The 25,682-nt window shown below is 40.0% G+C and overlaps 1 protein-coding gene across 12 annotated transcripts in view; it reads left to right on the top strand.

Moving 5' to 3' along the window:
• The window catches only part of CSNK1G1 (casein kinase 1 gamma 1), a 205,215-nt gene that overhangs the window by 169,004 nt on the left and 10,529 nt on the right, over positions 1–25,682 (top strand). For 8 of the 12 annotated variants that reach the window (XM_058541808.1, XM_058541801.1, XM_058541804.1 and 5 more), the window contains 3 exons: positions 221–328; positions 11,658–11,768; positions 22,768–22,874. In XM_058541808.1, the coding sequence (XP_058397791.1) occupies positions 221–328; positions 11,658–11,768; positions 22,768–22,874 (326 nt within the window). Of the gene's footprint in view, positions 1–220; positions 329–10,447; positions 10,786–11,657; positions 11,769–22,767; positions 22,875–25,682 lie in introns of those variants that run through there. The other 4 variants (XM_058541805.1, XM_058541806.1, XM_058541809.1 and 1 more) reach the window with 4 other exon arrangements.

Genomic DNA, 25,682 nt, shown 5'->3' with positions numbered 1-25,682 from the left:
TTTTTTAATTTTCAAAGGTAAGCTACTCTCCAGTGAACTATTGCCTCCCTTTTGCAGATAAGCAAACTGCGAAGACAAGAAGACTTGAAACTGCCCTTGGTGGCTGAAAATAATAATTACTGTTATTCTCTTAGAATTAGACTTAGAATAATGCTGTCCTTTGCACAGGCATTAAGTTGGACCTGTTTTCCCCATTTGACTTTTTGTTACATTTTTCTAGCCTACTCCACTAGGGTCAGTTCATGTAGATTCTGGTGCATCTGCAATAACTCGGGAAAGCCACACGCACAGGGATCGCCCATCACAACAACAACCTCTACGAAACCAGGTATGTGTTGGACCTTCATTGTTTCAGACGTTCCTCTTCTTTGTGGCTAATATTAAAACCTAAATTCTTCAGTTTCTCTGCTTCAGTGTATATATTGAAATTAAAGACAAAGGGCTTGCCATTTCTCCCTGGAGTGGTGTGGCATTCTAGCATCCCTCAGGGCTTGTGTCATGGCACTGAGATATGGCCAGGTGCCTTACACGAAGGATCCACTTTAAAGAAACTGGGTCTGTCAGAGTCTGTTGGCTGAAAGGGGCAGTCTGCCACAGGCCTAAGGGACATGCTGGACATATAGGATGTACAGGGTAGCCCACTTTGGGTCTCATCTGCAGTCCAGTGTGAAACTCTTGTCAATGCTGATTTTTCCTTGCTGGTTAAGAAGGGTGGGTAATTTGGACTTGCAGCTGAGTTGGGCATGAACTGGCACCTCCACTCCACATCTGTCCCTGTACCCAGGTTAATTCTAGAGTGACCAAGATCTGAGATAGACCTGCAGTGAAGACTCAGCTTTGCTTTAGGCTACTCCAGAGAAGGCTATGTCATTTGTCCTTCATTGTTCGTGGTTTGGGAAACTAGTGGTCTGGATGAGAGGCTTCTCTCAGTCTAAAGACAGGAAACAAACCTACAAAAAAATCAACAAATTTGACCACATTTAAAGACAGGAGTAACTGGGAAGTATTATGATGATTTTTGTCTTTATATCACATATATTGCTAAGAGTAAAATGAGGACCCCGGTAGATAAACAAGCAAAGAATAATAAACAGATACACACACAAAATCGTTATCACCTATCAAATTAGCTTGCTCCCCCTCACCCCTGACCTCATTTTTCTATATTCACAAACATATTTACAATAAAATGCAAAAACATTTATCATCTCACAGATGCACATATGAAAGTACGTAGGTTAAAAATAGTATATAGAAGTACATACACAAATATAGGTAGAATCACCAATAAGTACATACTCTTGGCAAACTGTGTGGCTTGATGAATAAGAAAAAAATGTGTGAAGGAAATCGTATTAAAGAGTCGATAATAGGGAGAGTAGGTCGGCAAAAAGATGGGGTTTAGCAAACTGTGTAAGTTAATTGGGTCCATAGTTACATACTTTAATCAAAGTAATTGGCTAAGAATTATAATTTGACTGACTTCTGATTTGACAACAGAATATTGTTGACTTCTATAATTATTCTCTCCTACCCCCTTTTTAAAAAATGTAGTTGAGTGCACAGTTAAACTGACACTCTCATACATTGCTATTGACTTTGCAAATTATTACAAATTCTCTAGAAAGTAATTTGATAAAGTTGCTGTTGGGGCTGGCCCCATGGCCTAGTGGTTAAGTTCGGCACACACTGCTTTGGTGACCCAGGTTCAGTTCCTGGGCACAGACCTACACCACTCGTCAGTGGCCATGCTGTGGCAGCTACCCACATACAAAATAGAGGAAGACTGGCATGGATGTTAGCTCAGGGTGAATCTTCCTCAAGCAAAAAGAAGAAGATTGGCAACAGATGTTAGCTCAGGGCCAGTCTTCCTCAGCAAAAACAAAACAAAACAAAAAAGTTACTGTCATCTCTGATAGAATAATCTTACTTCTTGGAATCAATCATAAAAAAAACAACCCAAGATATAGATTACGTCATGTGCATAAAACTGTCACAATGTCATTTGTAGCAAAGTTTTAGAAATGATCCACCTATCCAGTTATAAGGGAATGGCTATGGATCCAGCTCAAGTTCTTTATCAAATAAACTGGGTTATAATAAAGTGAATTGTAATGCATTTATTCAGGGGAATATTATATAACCACTTAAAATAATATTTAGGAAAACTTGTAGCAACCTGAAAATGTTTATGGTTTGTATGGTGAAGAAATCAGAATAGAAAGTTAGAAATACCTCATGATTTCCTCTCAGGGGAAGGGAATATGAGAAAATCAATGGGAGGAAATAATGCCAAAATATTAACAGAAGTAGTGTTGGAAGTGGTAGTATTGTGGGTAATATTTTTCTAAACAATTCTATAATGAAGTTAGATTACCTTATAATGAAAAATGCATTTAAATAGAAAAAATACAGAAAAAAAAATTTTAAGTAGTCGGTGAAGTCATAATCAACATATCTGCCTACTTCACATTTTTAGAATGTTTTAAAACTAAAATATGTGTTTCCTTTAGGTTCCCTTTTCTGCTTCAGTGAATTTATAATCAGTGCTGCTATTTTGAATACATTTTAAATTATGGGGAAAAGAGAAGGTTGAAAACCTAGATTGCCAGAGTGAAAAATGAGGTCATACCTAGTATCTGAGTAAAAGTATGGTGAATTTCAGTGTGCATTTAAGTGAAAGGTTGTTACACCAGCATATATAATTAGGAAATTTCATCTGCAAGGCAATAAGCTTCTTTCTGAAGAGTTGAATCTTGAAAGTCTCTGTTTTTTTTTCCTTTTCGGGTTTTTAGTATCCCGTGGCTGCTAAGAGATTGAAATTCCCCAACATTAATGCAAGTTTTATACCTCCTTCCCAGCAGGATTCTGAAGTCTTGCTGGGTAGAATTCTTTCTGCATTGTGCACTGTGGGTAAATGGATTTCTGGTGTCTGTTCAACCTTTACACTGTATCTTAATCTGTGGTCTCATTGCTTTTGTTCCATCTTTGAGGGTTGTTTTCTTATGCTTTTTTCTTTTCCTTTTTTTTTTTTTTTTACGAAAAATTGCAGCCAAATACATCTCTTTTATGACTCTAGGAATTGAAAGCAGTATGACTTTTTAGACTAATTCTTTTCAAGTTTTGAAATCAGCAAAAGAAGAAAAGTAAAATCTCTACTTGAGAGAGATTGAAAGGTATTAACTTTACTTCACGGATAGTTAGTCTTATTTCAGCAACTTTGAGTTGGTAAATCTAGCTGAGGACCTGCTACGTGAAAGTATGTCCTGGAGATACTAAGATAAGTAAGGAATCCTTGTCCTCAAAGAATTGACAAGCAGATAAGCCAAGTAGCCAGGTAACTATAAAACAAGGCAGAACAGATAATCATCCCAAGTCGCAAGTTATTATCATCAGGGATTGGAAAAAGGAGACATTTCATTCTAGTCTGAGCATGACAGAGTTTTATGAAAGAAGCTATATTTGAAATCCTCTTGAAAGAATTAAGTGGAAATGAAAGGCATTTCAAGCAAAAAGAAAATATGAGTAACGACAAATTACAGTCATATATCACTTAGCGACGAGGATGTGTTCTGAGAAATGTGTCGTTAGGTGATTTCGTTGTTGTGCGAACACCATCGAGTGTGCTTACGCAAACTTAGATGGTATAGCCTACTACACACTTAGGCTATATGGTACTAATCTTAAGGGATCACTATCATATATGTGGTTTGTCATTGACCAAAACATTGTGTGTCACATGACTGTATGTAGTTTAATTTTGCTAAAGTATATGGTGTGAATAAAGGAGACAAGACTAGGAAAATAGGTTGGAACCATTTGATGAAGCTCCTGGAATGCTGGGCTGAAGAGTTTGTACTTAATTTCAGTAAGGAATAGGTACTAAAGGTTTTCAAACAGAGGGGTGATATGATCAAAACTTTGCTTTAGAAATCTTTTGGCACAGGGCTGGCCCCGTGGCTTAGCGGTTAAGCGTGCGCGCTCCGCTGCTGGCAGCCCGGGTTCGGATCCCGGGCGCGCACCGACGCACCGCTTCTCTGGCCATGCTGAGGCCGCATCCCACATACAGCAACTAGAAGGATGTGCAGCTATGACATACAACTATCTACTGGGGCATTGGGGAAAAAAATAAATAAATAAAATTTTAAAAAAATTAAAAAAAAAAAAAAAGAAATCTTTTGGCACAGAAGGTGGTAATAGCCTGATAGCCAGCATAGAGACCAGTAAGAAGACAGTGAGTTCCCTTAAGAAGTAAAGGGGGCATAGATGGGCTGTAGTAGTGAAAATGAAATAGAATTGAAACACGATACAGGGATATAATCTACCAGAATTGGCAGCCTGCATGTATGTCAGGGTTGAGGGAGAAGAATGAGTTAAAGCTGTTGCTGAGATTTTAAGCCTGGATAATTAGGAAACAGGTGGTACTGTTGATACAAATGAGACAGTTGAGGGAGAAACTAATTTGGAGTTTGAATTTAAGTATCTTGAGTTTTAAATACTAGCAGTGTATTCCAGCTGAAGATAGCTAGCAGGTGGAGGATAGCTCCCAAAAGAAAACTAGAGAGATATTTGGAAGTCAAGGCATGGAGATGACGTTGATGACAATGCATAAAGAGCCTCCTTATTCTGGGTAGATCTGCCCATCAATTGTGTGAGACTGGTGATTAATAGGCTCTGGTTAGTCCCATGCTTAGAGTAGGAAGAGAAGGAAGAGGAGCTCAGAAGTTGGTTTTAGCTTATCCCGAGACTTTGGCCATAGGACAGTTTTCGGTTTTGGGGCCTCAGTTTTCTCAAATGTAAGCCTTGTAAGGGCAGAGCTTTTTATTTTGTTCACTGCTGTATCCCTAGCACCTAAAACAATGTCTGGAATAGTAGGCACTGGATAAGTAATTGTTTGAATGAATGAATCTGTCAGATGAGTATAGATGAAATCAGATGTTTGTTTAAAATATAGATTTTTAATTAACTTTCCATAAGAAATAAATTTTCAACTTTTCCTCCTACTTGTTTTCTGTTTCCACAAGGAACCATTCTGCCTCTTTTGGCAGCCAGAGTAGGCACTGGATTGTCTGCTCAAGGGGGAGGGTGTAAAGAAACGCAGCAGGCTCTTGCTGCAAAGTAAGTCTGGGTGGTTGTATTAGTTCTCCTTCATCACAATGAGAATTTTCAGGGCAAATTTGCTTTGCTGGTCTAGATTGAAGCTATATTGAATTGAGTATTGTTTGGTTCCTAGATATAATAGATCTCAAATATGGTTCACAAAGAACTGCATTTAACCTCACCTATATTCGATCTGTCTTTTAAAACTATTTTAAAAAATATCACATGCTTAAGAACAATTTTTTGAACGTTATTTTAACCAGCTAGAGAATGGTAATTAAAATATGGGTTTAGATAGAATAAATATCCCTAAAAGCTAGATCCATTCAGAAAGATCCCAGTGGATTAGTCTTTCCTACTATTTTACCCTTGGTATTTATCCTTTCCTGGTTCCAAAGATGGTAAATCTTGCCATGGCTCTGGTTCCCCTCTCAAGAACTCTGTATTACCGTCCATCAGGAAGAGGATGAAAACTTTAATGGTACTGTCTGTTTCTACCTGGCAAAGCTTCCCTTGTAGTCTCTGATCAAATTCGATCAGGAAGTAAGTCCTGCCAGTATCCAGAGATCTAATATTGGAGCACAGTATATTGTACTGTTGAAAGTTTTATTCCGTGTGTTTGTTCAACACACTAAATACAGAATATTGCATTGACTAGGATGTGCATGCAGCAACACACTTCCTACTGTTTCAGAACTTTAAGCTTATGACAATCCTTACTCAGATAAATGCTACACAAACATATACTACCATGGTTCAGCAGTTTTGATAGTTGCCTTTTTCTCCCATTGGCCCCTTTTATTTGGTAGGTTTTCTGTGAGCGTATGAAGAAGGGGTGCTTAGCCTAGAAGGTTAGGGAAAACAGATCTGTTTTGAGGTTGAAAAGAGTCATATTGGCCATGAAGAAGTATTAAATTCTACCTACCAGACAGGGTATCCGACCCCTGATAATATTGAATCCCAAAAGGTTACTTATTCATTTTTATATGCACAGCATATGTTTAAAGGAAAGAATTTGTTCTTTGTAATTTTTTACTAGATGAACTATTTGCTTGCACATTCTCCAGTTTGACTAGGAAGGAATATATGAATCAAAGATCAGTTTAAAACTGATCCCCTATCCTTCCAGATGAACCATTTTTAAACTAAGTCAGTACTTTATAAACACACAAGAAATAAACAACAAAACTTAAAAGGGCCAAATCATATTGAGTTCTGAAAAAGATGTGCCCCCACTAAAAGAGTAGTTCAGATTTGTTTGTTTGTCTGTATCTAGACTCCAAGGGTTTAGATTTAAGGAATATATAGCCTTAGAAAAATATGTTGTGGCTTAGAGCTGTGGTGCTTACTGAATGAAGCTTGTTATAAGCATAGCTTTTCTGAAGGGGAGATTAAGCCTGGTTACTAAGTAGCCAAGATGGTCAGAGATCTTCATAAAATGAACATCTTTATTATGTTTTTTAGAAGTCTAGTAGCTTTTAAAAAAAGAAAAGGCTGATTAATTCTCCATTCTCTTCCTTTTACAGAGTACTGCAAGATTCAGAGTTTGCTAGTTGAAGGGGCAGATGAGTTTGCTTAGAGATAATTTCCCTCCTTTTGATCTGTGTGTAATTTCCTCACTTGCTGCCTGCTGTCTAGCAGGAGCTGAGGTGTAAAGATTGCACACTCGCCCTGCCACCCTCCAGCATAGAGCTCAGTGCAGAATGGGGCTTTTCCTCCTCATTTCTGGCACCTTAACTCCAAGGGAGACATTGAAAACAAGCAAGTGCAACACTGAAATACAGTCCTTTTCTTAGCTTTTCCCATTCTATCACCTAGTTGCTGCTGCTCATCTCTGCTCTTAATTCCATATTAAAAGTTTTCCGTCTATGTGCATTCTTCAGTATTTTGTATTTCAGCAGACACCCTGTGTTCTGAGGCACCTCCTTGTAGGAAGGTGATTCTAGAGTAATTCTACCTAGATAAATTATCCTTCCCTAGGGGAGGTGTCTTATACTGTTTTTGAATAATAGGGCAGGGTTTGAGTAGAAAGTTTCAAACCTCTTGGGTGGTTCCTGTGTTTTTTCTCAGAGCTTCACAGAATTGATACTGCTGTCTCTGTGGGCCTGCATAGTATTGAACTTGGGAATAATCCTTTCTAAGTTGTTATCAGTGATTCTCAAACATCCCTGATATTTCATCAAGTTTGTGGAATACAGGAACTCACTATTCACACGTGACACGTTGCAAGAATAACCCCTGTCTGGCATAGGAAAATTGGTTCTATTTCATAAGCTTAATAGAAGGAAGTTTTTAGTTTTGTTAAAGTATACATTTCAATATTTCTGCCAGCTTTTTTTCATTTCATTTCTAAGGTCTAATATACCTCCTAAATTTTTTTAAGATGCTTCCTTTACTGTTCTTCCTGCCCCCTTCTTTCTTCTTCCATCTTACCCCTACTACATTAAAATTTTTTTTTTGTCTTACAGGTGTGGTAAGACAGAATGTAATTTAGTGTATTCATTGCTAACCTTTTGGTACTCTTCAGTCTCTATTCTTGTTAATTATAGTTAAATACTATAATTATGTAATTATATAATGATGCCTAGAAGACAGACATCAGAGGCCAAAATGTTCTGTATAGATGGCAACTTTTAAAGTATTTGGGGAGGGGCCGGTCCGGTGGTGCAAGCGGTTAAGTGCGCGCTCTCTGTTGCGGCGGCCCGGGGTTCGCCGGTTTGGATTCCGGGTGCGCACCGAGGCACTGCTTGACAAGCTATGCTGTGGCGGCGTCCCATATAACGTGGAGGAAGATGGGCATGGATGTTAGCCCAGGGCCAGTCTTCCTCAGCAAAAAGAGGAAGATTGGCAGATGTTAGCTCAGGGCTGATCTTTCTCACACACAAAAAAACATAATAGAAAAATAAATAAAGTATTTGGGGAGCTATAAAGTGAAATGGATAAAGTTCTTTGTAAATGTCATCAAAGTTAATTTTTCAAATAACTTAAAGAGTAGGATTGGTGACTTGTTTGTTACAACAGGAGAAAGATGTTTGCCTCCCTTTTGCTTCAGAGCAGTAGCTTTATCTCCAATAAGAATTTGAAATATTTTCAAGCCATAGATGGGGTGGCGTCTGAGGTATTTTCAGACTATATTTTCCTGCCCTCTTGTCATTCTCCTCACTGTCTGTCCATTAATCTCTGCCAAATGACTGATGGGAGAGATTTGTTTCCCCTGCCCTAGGCACAGGTGGTGGTTTTGACTTTTTACACCAGGCTTCTATGTTTTCCCTTAAGTATTTTTTGTTAGCTTTTCCTTTGATTTATGCTATGCGGGATTGCTGCTTTCTTGTTTCCACATTCACCTACTGGATAGTAAACCAAGCATTTCCACACGGGTAGTACAATCACAACTGAAGATTTTAAAGTGTTCCCCCAAGGAATTTCCACTGCTTGAGATACCTGCTCCTGCCTTTGGGGATTTACACACTCCATATGGACCTTTGCCTTTCAAGTAATGCAGAGAGATTGATTTTGCTGAATGACTCTTCTACCCATGGACGCTCCTCATTGCCTTTTAGATAGACATGTGTGCATGAGTGATCTTTAACGAGTGAAGCGTTTACATGCCTATCTCCTCTACTGGTTTGCTTAGTGTAACTAGCTCCTGTGCTGACTATGCCTAATTATAACCCCTGTGTACATAGCATTGCCTAGAATACTTTTCAGGGGAAGGTACACTAGCAGAAGACTGTAGTTGTTGACATTCCTTGGTTTTATCTAGCTCCTAGGCACTCAAGCACTTTCTGAAACTGGCAAATGACCTTTTCTGCTACATCAACTTCTAGATACCAGTCCAAGCCCTTAAATTCCAGAAAAGAATAGCCATAGAGTTTAGCATTATGATGAAAAACATTTCCCAGAGTAATAAACCAACAACCCTGGGTTCACGTCTGTCACTTGGTTTTGTTGCTTTCAGTGGATATAAAAGGCATTGGAGGGCAATAGTATGGTGCAGTGTGTTCTTTATTTGTCACAGTGGAAGCATTTATGAAGTAATCTGGAATGTAACATATTTTTCTCTCTTTAAAAGGTAAATAGTGCATTGCTTTGAGGATAGAGATGGAGTGTGACTTTTAGGCCTTTGAAAAATGTCTTGCTATTTTCATTTAGACAAAAATTTTAATTCTTCCAGCAAATTATTTGCTTAGCTAGAATGAATATAAACAAGTACACAGCCCTGTGAATCAGACAGTAGCATCAAACCAGACTTCTGATATGTATTTTAGTAAAAATGGAAATAATCATTGATCAGCTCTCCAGGGTTTTGTTAAGCTTAAAAGCATGTGAGTGTTTCATGTACATTTGCCATTTTCAGTTTTATCTGCCTTAACAGCAAATGCAAAACAGAGAGCGTTCATGAGCGAAGTAATTGTACTGAACATGTATCGTAGAACTCAACACCAAAAGGCTTATAAATGTCTGGATATTTTTTAACCATTTAAATCTTTTGAGAACTGACAGTTTTGTATAGTAGTTTAGGAGCTTAAATATTCTACTTCAATATTATAAAAAATAAAAAAGTCCTAGAGAGAACTGAAGAAGCTATCACTAGTAGATATTAGTTATAGATATTACTTATAATATTAGAAGAACAGATTTATACTCAGATCTCTAGTGGTGAGAATAAATGAGATTAAGTGCTCTGAGGGTATGGATACTATCAATAAGTTTATAAAATAGTTTGATTATGGTATAAACCACAGACTTATTTTGGAAAATGAAACATCTGAACCTCTCTTGGCAGAAATAATTGGAGGGGAGGATATTTTGGGTGGCTTTGATTCTCTCAAATGTGACTAGCTGTAAAAAACCAAACCTCTCTTTTCTAAGAGTGGGTAGCAAGCAAGTTAATACAGCTACCTTGTTACAGAATACGCTCATCCCCTGAGCACTCAGAAAACAGGATCCTTCATAGTGCTGTTACCCCTGTGACTTCATATTCCATTAATAAAGAAGATGAGTAAGTTGTAGCTCATGTATGAGGCTTTTTTGATTTTTAATGGGAAAAGTCTTTTTGGTGACTTACAGATGAGCTTTAAACAACTCTTGTCAATGAGATACAGAAGGGGGAGAGTGAGTATGGAGCCTCAAACCACTACTTCTTCACTCTTCCTTTTCCTTTTTGAAGCATACAACATTTATAGCTGTGAACATTTCTAAGATTTATAGCATTCTTACTGGTTTTCATGCAGAGCAGCAATATCACATCCCAACCCCTGTTGCTGTTTATATTAGCAGCAATTAAAATCTGATTTACTAATCGCTCATTGCTGCCGCTCCAACTCCTCATTTTTCATTTTTGTAGAGCCTTAGGACTGTTACAGCTGAACAGCATGATGTTAACACCTCCTCAGCCATCTGGCACAGGGGAAGAGGCATCTAAACAGATTCTTCAGAACAAAAATCACATATGAGCAAGATCAGAATAGTGTGAGATCTGAAAAACAGGTAATGAAGGAGTGAAGAGAGCCTGAATGAAAGCAAGGGTGAAAGCAGAACTCCAAAAGGTTTTGAATTGAAAGCCCTCCTTTTCCTGGGAAAAGATCTGCCTTTTGCTTTCCAGAAGAAAATAATTCATGGTAGTCGTATCTAAACTTTTTCTAATTCTAGCCTAGAGGCTGTTAGCTAGAGGAATCAGAAAAACATTGTAGGGCCGGCCCCGTGGCTTAGCGGTTAAGTGCGCGTGCTCCACGGCTGGCGGCCCGGGTTCGGATCCCGGGCGCGCACCGACGCACCGCTTCTCCAACCGTGCTGAGGCCGCGTCCCACATACAGCAACTAGAAGGATGTGCACCTATGACACAACTATCTACTGTGGCTTTGGGCGGAAAAAATAAAATAAATAAAATCTTTTAAAAAAAAATAAATAAATAAAATAAAAACATTGTAGCCTTATTTTTTCCCCCATCTTTTCATATTCTTGACTAATCAACCTGCTCTTGAAGAGATACTTTGTTCATTCTTGTAGATAAGAAAGCATATTCCAGCCACTGCCGCTGCTCATTTTATTTTAGTTGAAAGTCTCCTGTAGGTTTATGTTGAGAGTAGTGGGCTCCCTATTTAAGGAAAAGGCATATTATCTTGACTCCTAATGCTAAGAATTTTCTGTATTGACTACTGTTTATTTAGTTAGATCTTTAATCAGTGAAATGATTTGTAAGTATGATGGTTCCTTTGTCCAACAATCTTAACATTCTGCTTAGTGTCTACTGAAGTTTTACTAATATGGAAGCTAAAAGATGATTCCAGCTTTTGATTTTTTTTTCCTCTTTGGTGATTATTGTTTGTGTCTGAGTGAGGATGGTATGCTGTAGATTGTCATGTATTGGCTCATTAGGCTGAAATGAATATAGCCAAGCTAACTTCTTCCTCAGTGCCTTGCAGCGGTTGTTAGTTTAAAATCCAAAACAAAAACAAAACCTTCAGGGTCACTAATGTACTTGATTTTGTTATTGCTTGCTGTTGCTTCACCTTTCCTTCCATATCTTGCTCTCATGCTTCCTAATGCCTGAGCAGACTGCATCGTCAGAGCGCCGAGGAGAGTGGGAAATCCAGCCCAGCCGGCAGACCAATACCTCGTACCTGACGTCTCACTTGGCTGCAGACCGCCATGGGGGATCAGTGCAGGTACTTACTGCCTTTATTGCCTTTTCCTGGCCTTCCCAGCTTGGCTGGTAGAATCTTGGCTTGCTTCTGAAACTCGGGTTCCTTTCAGATAGAAACTTATAGCAAGGTTGAGCTCCCTTTATAGTTAACTGAATATCTGTGTGCTGATTTTCTGCCTACGTGGACTTGTAAGAGTCACTTGTTGAGATGATTGCTGGTTGTTTTCATTGATTAAGAAATGTCTGTATGATTTCTGATAATGATTTCTGGTTAAACCACTCCTACTACCTTGATCCACTCATGATAAACCATAAAAATAACATCAAGGTAGAAGTCTATTAGTGTCAAGTCTGTGAATTTGTAGTGTCAAGTCTGTGAATTTGTAAAGACCTGAAACGTATAAAATAAGTATTTTTTGGATAGAGGACTGCATATGTAGCTCATTCCATGTGCCTTAGCACATAAGGTGAGAATGTTAATTGGTCCAAGTCAGCCGTTTCTGAGTGAGTACCCAAGAAGTTGGGCTGTTTCTTTTTTCTCCCTGGAATAAGTGTGGTCTTGGAGAATTATTTCTGATTTCATTTGGACTATTTTAAATTTCTATTCTCTCTAGTACATAAGAACATCTTGTGTCTCTTAACTTTTCTTATATGTCATTGTCTTACTAATCTTAACCTAAATATTTTTCTCATACTAGTAAGTGACACCATCAGTTTGGGCACACAAGTGCAACCCAGAGCTACCAAGTATAAATTCTTATAAAGGAATAGACAAGCCTTTTGCGCACAGAAATACGTCTTAATAGGCTTGATTGTCTAGGATATGCTTTTACATGGAATGATTCACTGAAGATCGTGTTAGTCACAGAAAGTTAGAAGACAGCTTTGGCCCTGTAAAAACCTCATAGGAACATCTAGGTAAAAATGATGACTTGAACACACAGATCTACTCTCACCTGCTCCTGAAACAGCAGTAAAAGAATGACAAAGGGATTTTTTTTAAAGGCATAAATCCGTATAAGGATGGAGAAAACAGAAGAGGAAGCAACAAGAACTAAATGTTAGAAGCTGCAAAGCAGATGGGCAATTATTAAATGACATAGGACTCCCAAGAAAACTGAATCCTGAGCCAAGAGAGGGGAAAGCTGAGAGCCTATTTACATGGGGGAATTCTCAGAAGGCTCAGAAATTGGCCCTTGAGGGGTTGTGAGTGTGGAGGGGCATGTGCTAAAATAAAGAAGATTGATTGAAAGCCAGAGATCCCTAGATTCTTTCCCCCTCCCCAGCAAAGACCAAAGATTTATTCTTTGGAGTGGGCAAAATAGAGGGTCTCTGGGTTAGAGGATATGAGGCACATTTGAGGACAGAGTACTATACTGAAAAAAGGGAGATTAAATGAATATGTACATCCTGACTGCCTGCTTTCCCCATTTAGTGCTTCAGAATGCTGATAGCCAGGTATGTACCTTCCAGGCAGGAGATTGAGTCGGCTCTGGGGAATCTGACCAGGCCGAAAGAAAACATCTGAGCATACTGACAACAGGGTTTTCCTAATGAAATGGCCCAGCCACATCATTCTGCAGTGAAATCCACACTTAAAAGTGCCACTCCTGTACTCACAGTGCCAATTAACTGTGCAGTCTCCCACTTCTAAATATGAGCAGACAGAGCCGGCCCTGTGGCTTAGTGGTTAAGTGCGTGCGCTCCGCTACTGGCGGCCTGGGTTCGGATCCTGGGCACGCGCTGACGCACCGCTTCTCCGGCCATGCTGAGGCTGCGTCCCACATACAGCAACTAGAAGGATGTGCAACTGTGACGTACAACTATCTACTGGGGCTTTGGGGAAAAAAAAACAAGGAGGATTGTCAATAGATGTTAGCTCAGAGCCGGTCTTCCTCAGCAAAAAGAGGAGGATTAGCATGGATGCTAGCTCAGGGCTGATCTTCCTCACAAAAAAAGAAAAAAATATATGAGCAGACAATCAAGGATTATCAGGCTTTCTGAGGAAAGCTTTTAATAAGATAGAGACCAAAGCAAACAACAGCAACAAAAAACCCTTGTTATTAATATCCCTAGAGACAGAAGATATTGCGACTGTGAAGCAAGGACAGGATGCTATTTTATTTTATTTTATTTTATTTTATTATTTTTTTGTGTGTGAGGAAGATCAGCCCTGAGCTAACATCTAATGCCAATCCTCCTCTTTTTGCTGAGGAAGATTTGCCCTGGGCTAACGTCTGTGCCTACCGCTTGATAAACGGTGTGTGAATGTGCGCCCGGGATCCGAACCTGTGAACCCTCGGGCCACTGCGGTGGAGCGCGCGCACTTAACTGCTATGCCACCAGGCTGGCCCCAGGATGCTTTTTTTTTTTTGTGAGAAAGATCAACCCTGTGCTAACATCTGCCTATCCTCCTCTTTTTTTGCTGAGGAAGACTGGCCCTGGGTTAACATCTGTGCCCATCTTCCTCCACTTTATATGGGACACCGCCACAGCATGGCTTGCCAAGTGGTACATCGGTGCGCATCTGGGATCCGAATCGGCGAACCCCGGGCCGCTGTAGTGGAACACGTGCACTTAACCACTTGCGCCACCGGGCTGGCCCCAAGATGCTATTTTAAAAAGGAACATTCTAGGGGTGGACCCCATGGCATAGTGGTTAAGTTTGGTTTGTGGGGTTCAGATTCCCAGGGGCAGACCTATACCACTCGTTGGCCATGCTGTGGCGGTGACCCACATACAAAATAGAGGAAGATTGGCCCCAGATGTTAGCTCAGGGCGAATCTTCCTCAGTTAAAAAAAAAAAAAACATTCTAAGAGGAAACCAAAAAAAGAGCTCTTGGAAATTAAAAACATAATATTGTAAACAAAAATTTAAAACTTAATAGTTTGGAAGATAAAGTTGTGAGGAAGTCTCCCAGATAGTAGAGCAAAGAGACAGAGAAATGAAAATAGTAGAAAACAATATAAGATTTAAGGAGAGCCCAGGAGGTCCAGTTTCCAGTGGGAGTTCCAGAAAGAGAACAGATAAAGTGGAGGGGAGGAAATCATTAAGAGAATAATTTCACAGAACTTGTAGAGACTTGTTTCAGCATCAGAAGGGCTCACTGGGTACCCAACATAACGGATGACAGAACAACACTAGAGTACATCATTGTGAAATTTCAGAACACTGAGGACAAAGAGAAGATCCTTCAAGCTTCCAGAAGGAAAAAACAGTCACATGCAAAGAAAGGATCAGGAATTAGTATATGTAACTTCTGTTTTTGAATGGCTGTACTGGAAGTTAGAAGGCAATGTACAGTGCCTTCAAAATTCTGAAGGAAAATTTTTTCCAACCTAGAATTCTGTACTCAGCCAAACTGTCTATCTGGTTGGAATATAGAATAAAGATGTGGGGCCGGCTCCGTGGCGTAGTGGTTAAGTGCGCGTGCTCTGCTGCTGGTGGCCCGGGTTCGGATCCCAGACGCGCACTGATGCACCACTTGTCAGGCCATGCTGTGGCGGCGTCCCATATAAAGTGGAGGAAGATAGGCACAGATGTTAGCCCAGGGCCAATCTTCCTCAGCAAAAAGAGGAGGAGTGGCATGGATGCTAGGTCAGAGTTGATCTTCCTCACACACACAAAAAAATAGAATAAAGATGTTTTCAAACATCCCTGGTCTCAAAAATTTTACTTCTCATGCACCCTTTCTTATGAAGCTGCAGGAGGGTGTGCACTGTGAAAATGAGTGAATAAACCAAGAAAGAGGAGTATATGGAATCCAAGAAATAAGAGATTCAACACAGGAAAGAAGCAAAGGGACTCTCCAATATAGTGGTAAAAAGTTAGGAGATCCCAGGATGCGGGCGTAGAAGAGGACAGCCTGTCCCAAACAGAGGTGGTCAGGAGGCTTTGAGAGCAATTTTACCAAAATGATGAAATGACTAGGATACTGATATGTCAGAATATCTTGAAAGTAGCTATTTAGATAAATTGCAGAGAGTTTGGTTAGAATCAGTGATTAGCAACCAATGTATAAAAAGCTAAGTAAAGATAAATTTTAAAAGATAATTAACTTCAAGGAAAACAAATTATACAGGGAAGGAAAAATAACCATGGGATACTTTATGGCACAGCTGTAAATAGCTTTTAATAGTCATAATGTAAACACTAAGAATTGATCTAGTGAAAATGACAGTATAAACTGTAATGGAAGAATAGAAAGATGGAAAAGGTGACCATAATGCCTAAAAATGATGACTCAGGTGCGTGTCATTCAGAGATATGGAGGTAGAAAACAAAGGAATCAGCTATAGAGGAAGGGAAAATGGTGGAGTGGAGGAGAGACTGCTGTTTTTCCTGACAGTCCTTGTAGAAACAGTTGATTCTTTACACAAGGTGCTTATATGACTCGATAAAATAAAACCTAATGTAAATATTATATGTACATATATACACATAACAGTTTTTGTCTATCACATTTACAAAAATTTGTAAGTTTAGTAACAGCCTATCCATCTACTGTTGTTGAAATGTGAATTACAGCTATTTTGGAGGGTAATTTGGCAATATCTGTTAAAATCTTAAATATCTACACTTTTTGATCCAGTGAGTCTAGTTTCAGATACATATCCCTCAGAAATGCACAGATACTAAAGATATATGTTCTAGAACAATACTGTTAAAAGAAATGAGTCACATTTGTAATTTTAAATTTTCTAGTAATCACATGAAAAAAGTAAAAGGAAACAGGTGAAACCAAAAATATATTTAACCCAATATGTCTAAAATAGTTCAACATAAAGTCGAAATTAAAAATATTACAGATATTTTATCTTATTTATGTATTTTATTTTTTACTAAATCTTTGAAATCTAGTGTGTTTTTTACATTTACAGAACATCTCAATTTGGACTAGCCACATTTTAAGTGCTCATTAGCCACACGTGACTAGTAGCTACTGTATTGGACAGTCCAGTTCTAGAATGTTTATTGCTGGCTTGTTTCTAATCCCGGAAAAATCAGAGGCAGCTCAATGTTCATCAGTTCAGCATTAACTAAAATATAATACTTCCATACAGTGAGGAGAGGTAAATCTCTGGATAGTATGGGAAATGTCCAAGATGTGTTGCAGAAAAAGCAAATTATAAAACAGTGTGTAAAATTTGGCCCTGTTTCTATTTATTTTCACATATGTATGAAAAAATTATTATATAAAAGAGAATACACATACACACGCACACACACGTATGTTAGTGTATGCAGAAGGAAAAAAAAAGAAACAGTGTAGGGTAGGGGTGGGCAAATACAACCAGTGGGCCAAATCCCACCCTCTTCCTGTTTTTGTAAATAAAGTTTTGTTAAAACATAACCACACTCATTTGTTTACATATTGTCTGTGGCTGCTTTCATACTACAGTGGCAGAGTTGAATAGTTTCAACACAGACTCTGTAGCTCACAAAACCTAAAATAGTTACTATTGTTCCTTTTACATAAATGCTTTGCATACCCTTGTTCTCAAGGAACATACACCGAATTTTCCACGAGCTACTTCCCTGTGATGATGTCACTGGAAACTTGCACTTTTTATGTTGTCTTTTTTAATGTTCTAATTTTTTTTCTTATAATAAACATGCTTACTTTGTAATTAGAAAAAAAAACAAAAATAATAATTTTGAAAAGGAAACTCCACATAGTCAGATGTATCTGAACAGTTTAGGTTACTAGATTTGTGTTCCTAGAACATGGGTGCTCATTTGGATAGTGTTTCCTATTGTCCACTGTGAGGGGTTGTCTTTAGATTAGAATTGGAGTCAATTAGGGGCCGGCCCCGTGGCGTGGCGGTTAAGTGCGCGCGCTCTGCTGCTGGCGGCCCGGGTTCGGATCCCGGGCGCGCACTGACGCACCGCTTTTCGGGCCATCCTGAGGCAGCGTCCCACGTACATAAAGTGGAGGAAGATAGGCACAGATGTTAGCTCAGGGCCAGTCTTCCTCAGCAAAAAGAGGAGGATTGGCATGGATGTTAGCTCAGGGCTGATCTTCCTCACAAAAAAAAAAAAAGAATTGGAGTCAATTAGTTTTTGGCAGCACTTTTGCAAAATGCACCCTCCCTCCACTCTTTATAAACTAAGTTCTGCCAGCTTCCTTGACAGTTGGATAGAGGACAGGCAATTGTGCCTTTTCCCTAATACTACTTTAAGCTCTGCTGCTCCTCACTGTATCTGCCTCTTTGATTTTAGCACCAATTTTTGTAAACTCGTAAAGGCTGTGCTTTTTGCAAACCAAATTAGCAGTACCTTTCTAGCAACAGATGCCCACATATTCCTGAATTGTGTCACTTTCCAAAGATAATGTGGTGAAAGCATGCTTGGCCTAACCTGGATGACCTGCAGACACCATGACCCTGGGAGGGAATGCAGAATGCCAAAATGAGAAGAGTTTGCTCTGATGAGGTGCGTGGACACTCCCATTCCAACCTTTTTAATGGGCAGACCCGTTATGGTTCCCATCCTTCCAGTATTTCCACACATCTTCCATACGTGGAAGGCGTAAATTCAAGAAGATAGTGCGTTTTTCTCTTTCAAAAAGATGACTCTCAAGTTGTTTAAATTAAAACATATAGGAAATATCTAGAAATCTCCGTGACCAAGCAAGGGCATAAGACTTAAGAATGACATTTAACATTGAGCTAATATTTGCTTTGCTCAAATCTTTATAATTTTTAATTATTTACAACTCTTGTTGAGGTCAGTATTATACCCATTTTATAGATGGAGAAGCTAAAGTAGAGAGTTACCAAATATATTAGTTGTGAGAAGTAGGATTGAAATGTTGATTATCAGCTAAAGTACTGCTTCCTTTGGTACACAGCTCTGATTTTTCTTCACAGTAACATTTTGAAAATGGGACTAAGTCAAATATTTGAGTTTCCTAAAAGGGATATTAAGGAATAAGGTCAGAATAATACTTCACCTTAATCTCTTTCATGGATAATCCTATAAGATATTAATTACTTTGGTCCTGTGTAATATAGCCAGAGGAATGTGGGATTAATTTTAATAGTGATTACAGCAAAATAAATGTCAGTATTTCAGGTACACAAATAAAGCTTATTTTTTAATGACGTTTTACTAAAAAATTCAATAGAAAAAGTACAAAAATGATATTGTTAAAAATATTAGGGGCCGGCCCGGTGGCGCAAGCGGTTAAGTGCGCGCGCTCCGCCGCAGCAGCCAGGGGTTCGCTGGTCCGGATCCCGGGCGCGCACCGACGCACTGCTTGGTAAGCCATGCTGTGGCGGCGTCCCATATAAAGTGGAGGAAGATGGGCACCGATGTTAGCCCAGGGCCGTCTTCCTCAGCGAAAAAAGAGGAGGATTGGCGGATGTTAGCTCAGGGCTGATCTCCTCACAAAAAAAAAAAAAAAAAAAATTAATAATTCATTACATTAATAAGGTTTCTTTACAGTTTTTCAAATTGCTTTCCTAGACATCATTGTATGTGACTGTCATAGTAATTGTGTGGTAGATAGGACCAAGGTTATTGGCCTAATCTTACAGAATTAGAAACCAGGGCTCACAGAGGATGTTGATGGTAGAGGTAGGCCTGGAATCCAGCCCGTCGGTCACCTACACTAATGTTTGTTCCACTGCGCATCTAGGCAGCAGTTCAGTGGTTTGACAACCTGTACCTCCAACCTGAAATAATGAAGTGGCTGCTCTAAAGGGCCAGATTAGTAGCCATTGATTCCTGAGTATATTTTAGGTGCAGTTAAGTTTAAGGTTAGACAGTGGGTGGTAAGGTTCCCATTTGTGCCTGATTCAATACAAGATGTCTAGTCTGTAAAATGGGGATAACCTCTTCTTCCTTAGATTGTCCAAGGGCATTGCTTGTGGGCCAAGTGGCAATTCATAGCAAGGAGAAGTTAGAGTATGAGACATGTGAAACGCTGTGAGCAGGCACCATAACCCAAAGTCACCAAGTAATTCACAGTAGTGGTGCTTACTCCTTTGTTTATGTCAGTAGAGGCCAAGACATTTTATTTAACATCTTTTCTAGTTCCTGAATTGTTCATATTAAGAAACTTACTATGATTTCTCTTTTAACCCTTGTGCCCACAGAATGAACTTACTAGTATTAGCGCTAGTGTGCGGCCAGAATGTGCCCACAAGAAGCAAATGTAGGCTGAGGAAATTAACAAAACAGCGTTAGCCTGAGGAGCTGTGGTTCTCCAATCTGTAAACCCTCTCTCCTCAACTTTTTATTTTTGCTGATTTTTTCTCAACTTTTTATTTTGAAATTTTCAAATCTACAGAAAAGTGGGTGTGTGTGTGTAATGAACCTGTGTATATCCTTAACCTAGATTAAGGAATTATTAAGATTTTGCCATATTTGCTTTAACTCTCTGTGTGAGTTAGGGGGGAGAGGAGGGGGTTTGCTAAACTATTTGAAAGTAAATTGCGGGCCGGCCCTGTGGCTTAGCGGTTAAGTGCGTGCTCTCTGATGCTGGCGGCCCGGGTTCGGATCCTGGGCGCACACCGACGCACCGCTTCTCCGGCCACGCTGAGGCCGTGTCCCACATACGGCAACTGGAAGGCTGTGCAACTATGACATACAACTATCTACTGGGGCCTTGGGGGGAAAATAAATAAATAAATCTTTAGAAAGTAAATTGCAGTCATCATTACATTTTATCCCAAAATATTTCAGCCCGCATCTCCTAAGAATGAAGACATTCTCTTGTGTAACCAATAACACTATTGTCATATTTAAGAAAATTAATTCCATAATATTTCATGTACTGTCCATATCACATTTCCCCCAACTGTCCCTCAATTTTATAGTGTTCAGGATCTAATCAGGGTACATACATTGCATTTAGGTGTTATGCCTCTTCAGTCTTTTTCAATCTCTCAATCTCTTTTAATCTATAACAGTCATCCCTGTGTTAAAAGAAAGAAAAAACAGTTTTTAAAATATGTCTTTTTTGAATAGTCCACGCTTGTCCTATAGAATGTCCTGCAGTTTGTATTTGTCTATGTTTTTCTGTCATACTTAGATTCAGATAAAACTTTTTTGGGGGAGGGGGGCAAGAATACTGCATAGATAATGTTATATAGTAATTATTATATCATGTCTGGAGGTAAATAAGGTCAGGTGGTTCCATTAATCAGAGATTCTAAATTTGATGACTGGCAGAAATTTGGGTCTCCCTTTAGTAAGTCCAAATTTAATGTTGTAGTTTTCTTTGACTAACTGTACAGCATTGTTTTAATTTTTGTTAAAGTGTGTATTATTAATAAGAACAATAAATATTTCTGATTTAGAAATAATGGTGGGCATAGACTGTTAGTAAGCAGTATTCCCTTTGTCTGCTCTTTTCTCCTTGAATAAATACCCCAAAGACTCCTTATATTAATATTTCCTCCCACCTTCCTCTTTTTTTTTTTTTGTGAGGAAGATCAGCCCTGTGCTAACATCTGCCAATCCTCCTCTTTTTTTTTTTTTTTTTTTTGCTGAGGAAGACTGGCCCTGGGCTAACATCCGTGCCCATCTTCCTCTGCTTTACATGGGACGCCGCGACAGCATGGCTTGCCAAGTGGTGCATCGGTGCACACCCGGGATCCAAACCAGCGAACCCCAGGCCGCCGCAGCAGAGTGTGCGCACTTAACCGCTTGCGCCACCACGCGGCCCCCAACCTTCCTCTTTATGACTGTACAGGAAATTTTTGCAGATTAACTGCTGATGAGGACCTCAGGTCTAGAGAGAGATAGGAATAAAGATTTATGGTGGGAGAATAACAGCAATATGAACATTTATTGAGCCATTATCATGTACCATGGCACTAGGCTAAGCACTTTCTGTGGATCGTCTGCACAGTAACCCACTTAGGTAAGCAGCATTGTATCCCCATTTCACAGATTAGGAAGCTCAGGCACAGAAAGGTTGAGGATCTTGCCCAAGGACCTACAGCAAGTAAGTGGTAGAGCTAGGGTTCAAACCCAGGGCTAAGTCTAGAGCCCATTTCTTATTTACTGTTCTATGCTGCCTCCATTACTGTGTTCCAGGTATTGTACCAGACAGTGTCTCATACATTTTATTGTATAATTCTCACATCAGCCTGTAAGAAACAGTCTCAAATAGATGAAGTTACTTATCCAAGGGCATATGATATCCGAACCATTTATCCTATTTTGTGGTTCTCTCCCATGTTTCAGCCAAGGTCTTTAACAGCAGAGTGGTTTGTCCAGCGGGGTCCCTTTTCTCACTTCCCAGCACCCACATAAACAGGAATCATGTGCTGGAAATGAAACCAGGTGGCAGAAGCAGCTGCACAAGCAAGAGAAGCCTGATCGGGTCCACATTAACCAGATGACAGGAGTGAGAGCCTTCAGTTACAGTTCGGGGACCATCAGTGAGAAATGGGATGACACTGAACCTGAAATAAAGATTGTTGAAATAAGACTGGTCTTCCAAGGGAAAACATTTCCTTATCGTCTGCCCTCTCACCAGAGAGGATGTGGCAGTCTTGTTATTTGAGTAACTTCAAACTAATGGTCAGAGCCACGAAGAAATTTCTGAAGGAAAGTGTGATTGCTTGTAGTTTCTGATACCCCCTTTTGGTTTCCTTTTTAGGATTTTTTTTAACATCATCACTGAGTCTATATATAATTGTAGCTGAGAGGAGTGGAATTATAGAGAGTAATGTGACCTATTTCATAGGATTTTTGTGAGGATTAAATTTACACACACGCACACATGTAGAATAGTGCCTGACACAGAGTAGGCATTCAGTGTGGAAGTTATCATCATCATTCTATGATTACATCATTGAATTTTGTGTTGTCTCATGATGTGAGTCTGGAAACCTTCCCTAAATTAGGACAATTGGCCCCTCAACCCAGGAAAACAAACATTCCAGATACTGCCTGGCTAGTACCTAAGCTAGAGACTAGATCTCCCTTAGTGACCCTGTCTGGTGCTGGCAGGAGGCTCCTGTTGCCATGGTGTCTTTCACACTCTATCTTTCTGTTTCAGGTGGTTAGCTCAACCAATGGAGAGCTGAATGTCGATGACCCCACAGGAGCCCACTCCAATGCACCAATCACAGCTCATGCTGAGGTGGAGGTGGTGGAGGAAGCTAAGTACGTTCATCTTGCAAGGGGGCTCTTGAGTCATAGGTTGAAAAATGTTTTCTCTGTCTCTTCCTCTCTGTGTGCTGCTCATCTCAGACTGGATTCCTCATGCTTGTGTCCACAGCTTTCTTCCTTTGTTTTATTTTTTGCATGGTACCTTAAAGCCGCTGCTGCCCTTCTTTAGCTGTGATTTCTGGGAAGGCAGTCACATTTTTCTGGTCCACGTGGAGCAAAAAATAGTGAACTAAAAGAATCATGATGTAAAAGCTACAACAGAGAGTAGTCGTGAGCCTCTTGGGGCCCTGGAACTTCTTGCTTCCTGTGGGACACAGAGAAATATCTGCTTATCTAGATAAACCATGGGTCATGCTGAATAGCATTAGATTTCTGGTTCTTGACTAACCACTCTGTGTGTATAGTCCTGGAGCAGGGGTTTCAGGGCCATTTTGTTCTCACTTGAGTGATTCTGGATTCAGAGAAACTCAGATAAGCCAGACAAGAAAAATAGGCTCTGTACCTGTGAGTGAAAGAGTCTTGGGAAGGAAGGGAACTCACACTAATCCCAGTAGGGTAAGGAGGTTACCCTACTCCCTTTCTGCTTCCCTTGCATGTGAATGTCTTGCCCTGCACATACCACCAGCCCTTTGGTGCTCTCTGCATGGTCTGTGTTTGAACTCTTAGACTATGGGGTGGAAGGTGAAATAACTGTTGATTCTGCTGCAAAAGCAGCATTTCTATTACTTCTTTCCCTTTTTGCCCCATCCCAAATTCAGATCCAGATTTAAACTCCAAGAAGACATGAGATAGGGAGAGAGAAGTCCTTTGCAAATCAGTACCTGCTGCCAAGCTTGATATGGATGACCTTTCTTGTAAACCCTTTGAGAACATTCAGGCTATTGCAGTATCTTGTTCTCAGAAGTAGGCAACATATTTATAGTGATACTGTGCCCTAAGAGGTCTCTTGAGCCCCCAGATAGCCTAAGTACAAGCCAGAACATGTTTATACTTCTGGGTATAAGATGGTGAGAGGCTGATCAACACTTGCATTCTCCTTGCTGTCAGATACACTTTGCATGGTTGTCCCCCCTGCCCACTACTCTGCTCTGCTGCCCCTCTATATGAGGAGCTCACTTTGCATTCAAGAGGTCCTTTCCTTGGAAAGCCAGGATGTAAGGATTCCTATCCAGTGGATAAAAAACAAAAGATAAAAAGGATGACTTGGATTCTCTACTATTGAGTCCCTGCTAAGTGTAAGCAGCTTCAGATGCTACTCCCACGGTTTATATAAGGCCCTCATACATAAGGAGGGCACGGGGAGTTTTTAATGCCAGGAGGAGACCATTTTGAGTATGGAAACATGCTCCCTATTCTCAGAGACTTTGGAGATTTTGATGGTACTCACGATTTTTCACTTTCCATGACAAAACTGCATTCTCTCAAATACACAATGTAGTACTCCTACCCTCTGGGTTCTCAACCTTGGCTGTACTTTGGGGCATGTTAGAAAACACAAATGCCTGAATCCTGGCCCCAGAGATATCATCTGGGATATGGCTCGAGCATCAGGAATTTTTATAGTTCAGGTGATTCGAATGTGTAGCCAAGGTGGGGAACCACTGTGCTAGATGTGGTCTGATCCAAACATTGTCTGGGCTTGAAAGATGGCTGTACCCATTCCCACCCCCACCTCACTCCCAAGTCACCATTGTGGCTATTACTTTGAAGCTTAGAAGTTTAGCTCTAGATTTAGTAGTATACTTTGAATACCAAGATTGAATGGGCTTTAGTCTTATAATATGCCCTATAGAGGTTTATCTTTTGAACCCATTCATCTCATTTCATTTGGTAAATGTGTACACTAATTGTGTATGTGAGTGTGGTGTTTGTGTCCTGTGTGTAAGATAGGGGGCCATTCACACAAACAGATTTCAATCTGGCGTATTCTTTTCTGGTATAATCTAAACTCTCGGATGTAAAGAGAGTCTAAAGTCTCCCCATTTACCAAAAAGGACCTCTGTGCCTCTTTGCCACCAGTCCAGGTTTGGGCCTTCTGAACGATGTGGAAACCAGAGGGGAGCAATTGTATTTGACCAAATGTCGTCCAAAAGCTCATAGTTGAGGGTATTTTGTGTGCTGATTTTCCTAGTGGTTTCGCGAGCTGCCAGTCCATCTTGCCCAGGGAACTGTCAGGGTGCAGCCATGTGTTTTTCTTCATGGCTTTCTATGTGTATCGGGGGAGGGAGGGGGAAGCCATGTGTCCACCTTCTTGATCATTTTCATGGGAAGAAGTCACAGCTAGAGAAGCACAAGGCGTCCCAGGCAACCCCTCATTGCGCGCAGCTGTGATGCCATTTGTCCATGCAGCCTGCTTGTGGGAGAAAGGGGCTGTTGCCTATATTAAGGGTCAACTAGGGTACTGGGGAGACTGTGGGACACCTTCACTTCTAGGCTTTTGATTTTGAGTTCCTCACCCAGCTTGTTTTGTGTAAAGGAGGAGAGAAATAACAGGGTCTTGGTTTTTGTTCTATATATAAAATGAACATTTAACTTTCCTTTTTCTCTAGCTAAAGGACACATATCCCTGTTTAAGTATGATTGGAAGGGTAGTGAGGCAAGGCAGCTTTTTGGTTAATTTTTGTTGTGGTAAGAACACAAAAATTTTTGGTTATCCATTGACTTACTTAGCAAATGTGGACCTCATTTTCCTCCAAAATTAATAAGAATGGGATTCAGGCCCTTCTCTAGCAATTATGCCTTAATCCAGAGCAGTGACCCTCTTCCTCTGAGTCATCTCCTACTATGGTAAAGTGTCTCCTA

This window comes from Diceros bicornis, chromosome 5 (assembly GCF_020826845.1).
Source record: "Diceros bicornis minor isolate mBicDic1 chromosome 5, mDicBic1.mat.cur, whole genome shotgun sequence".
NCBI classification, from domain to species: Eukaryota; Metazoa; Chordata; class Mammalia; order Perissodactyla; family Rhinocerotidae; genus Diceros; species Diceros bicornis.
Note: the sequence above shows the minus strand (reverse complement) of the source record. Positions and strands in the feature narration are given on the sequence as shown.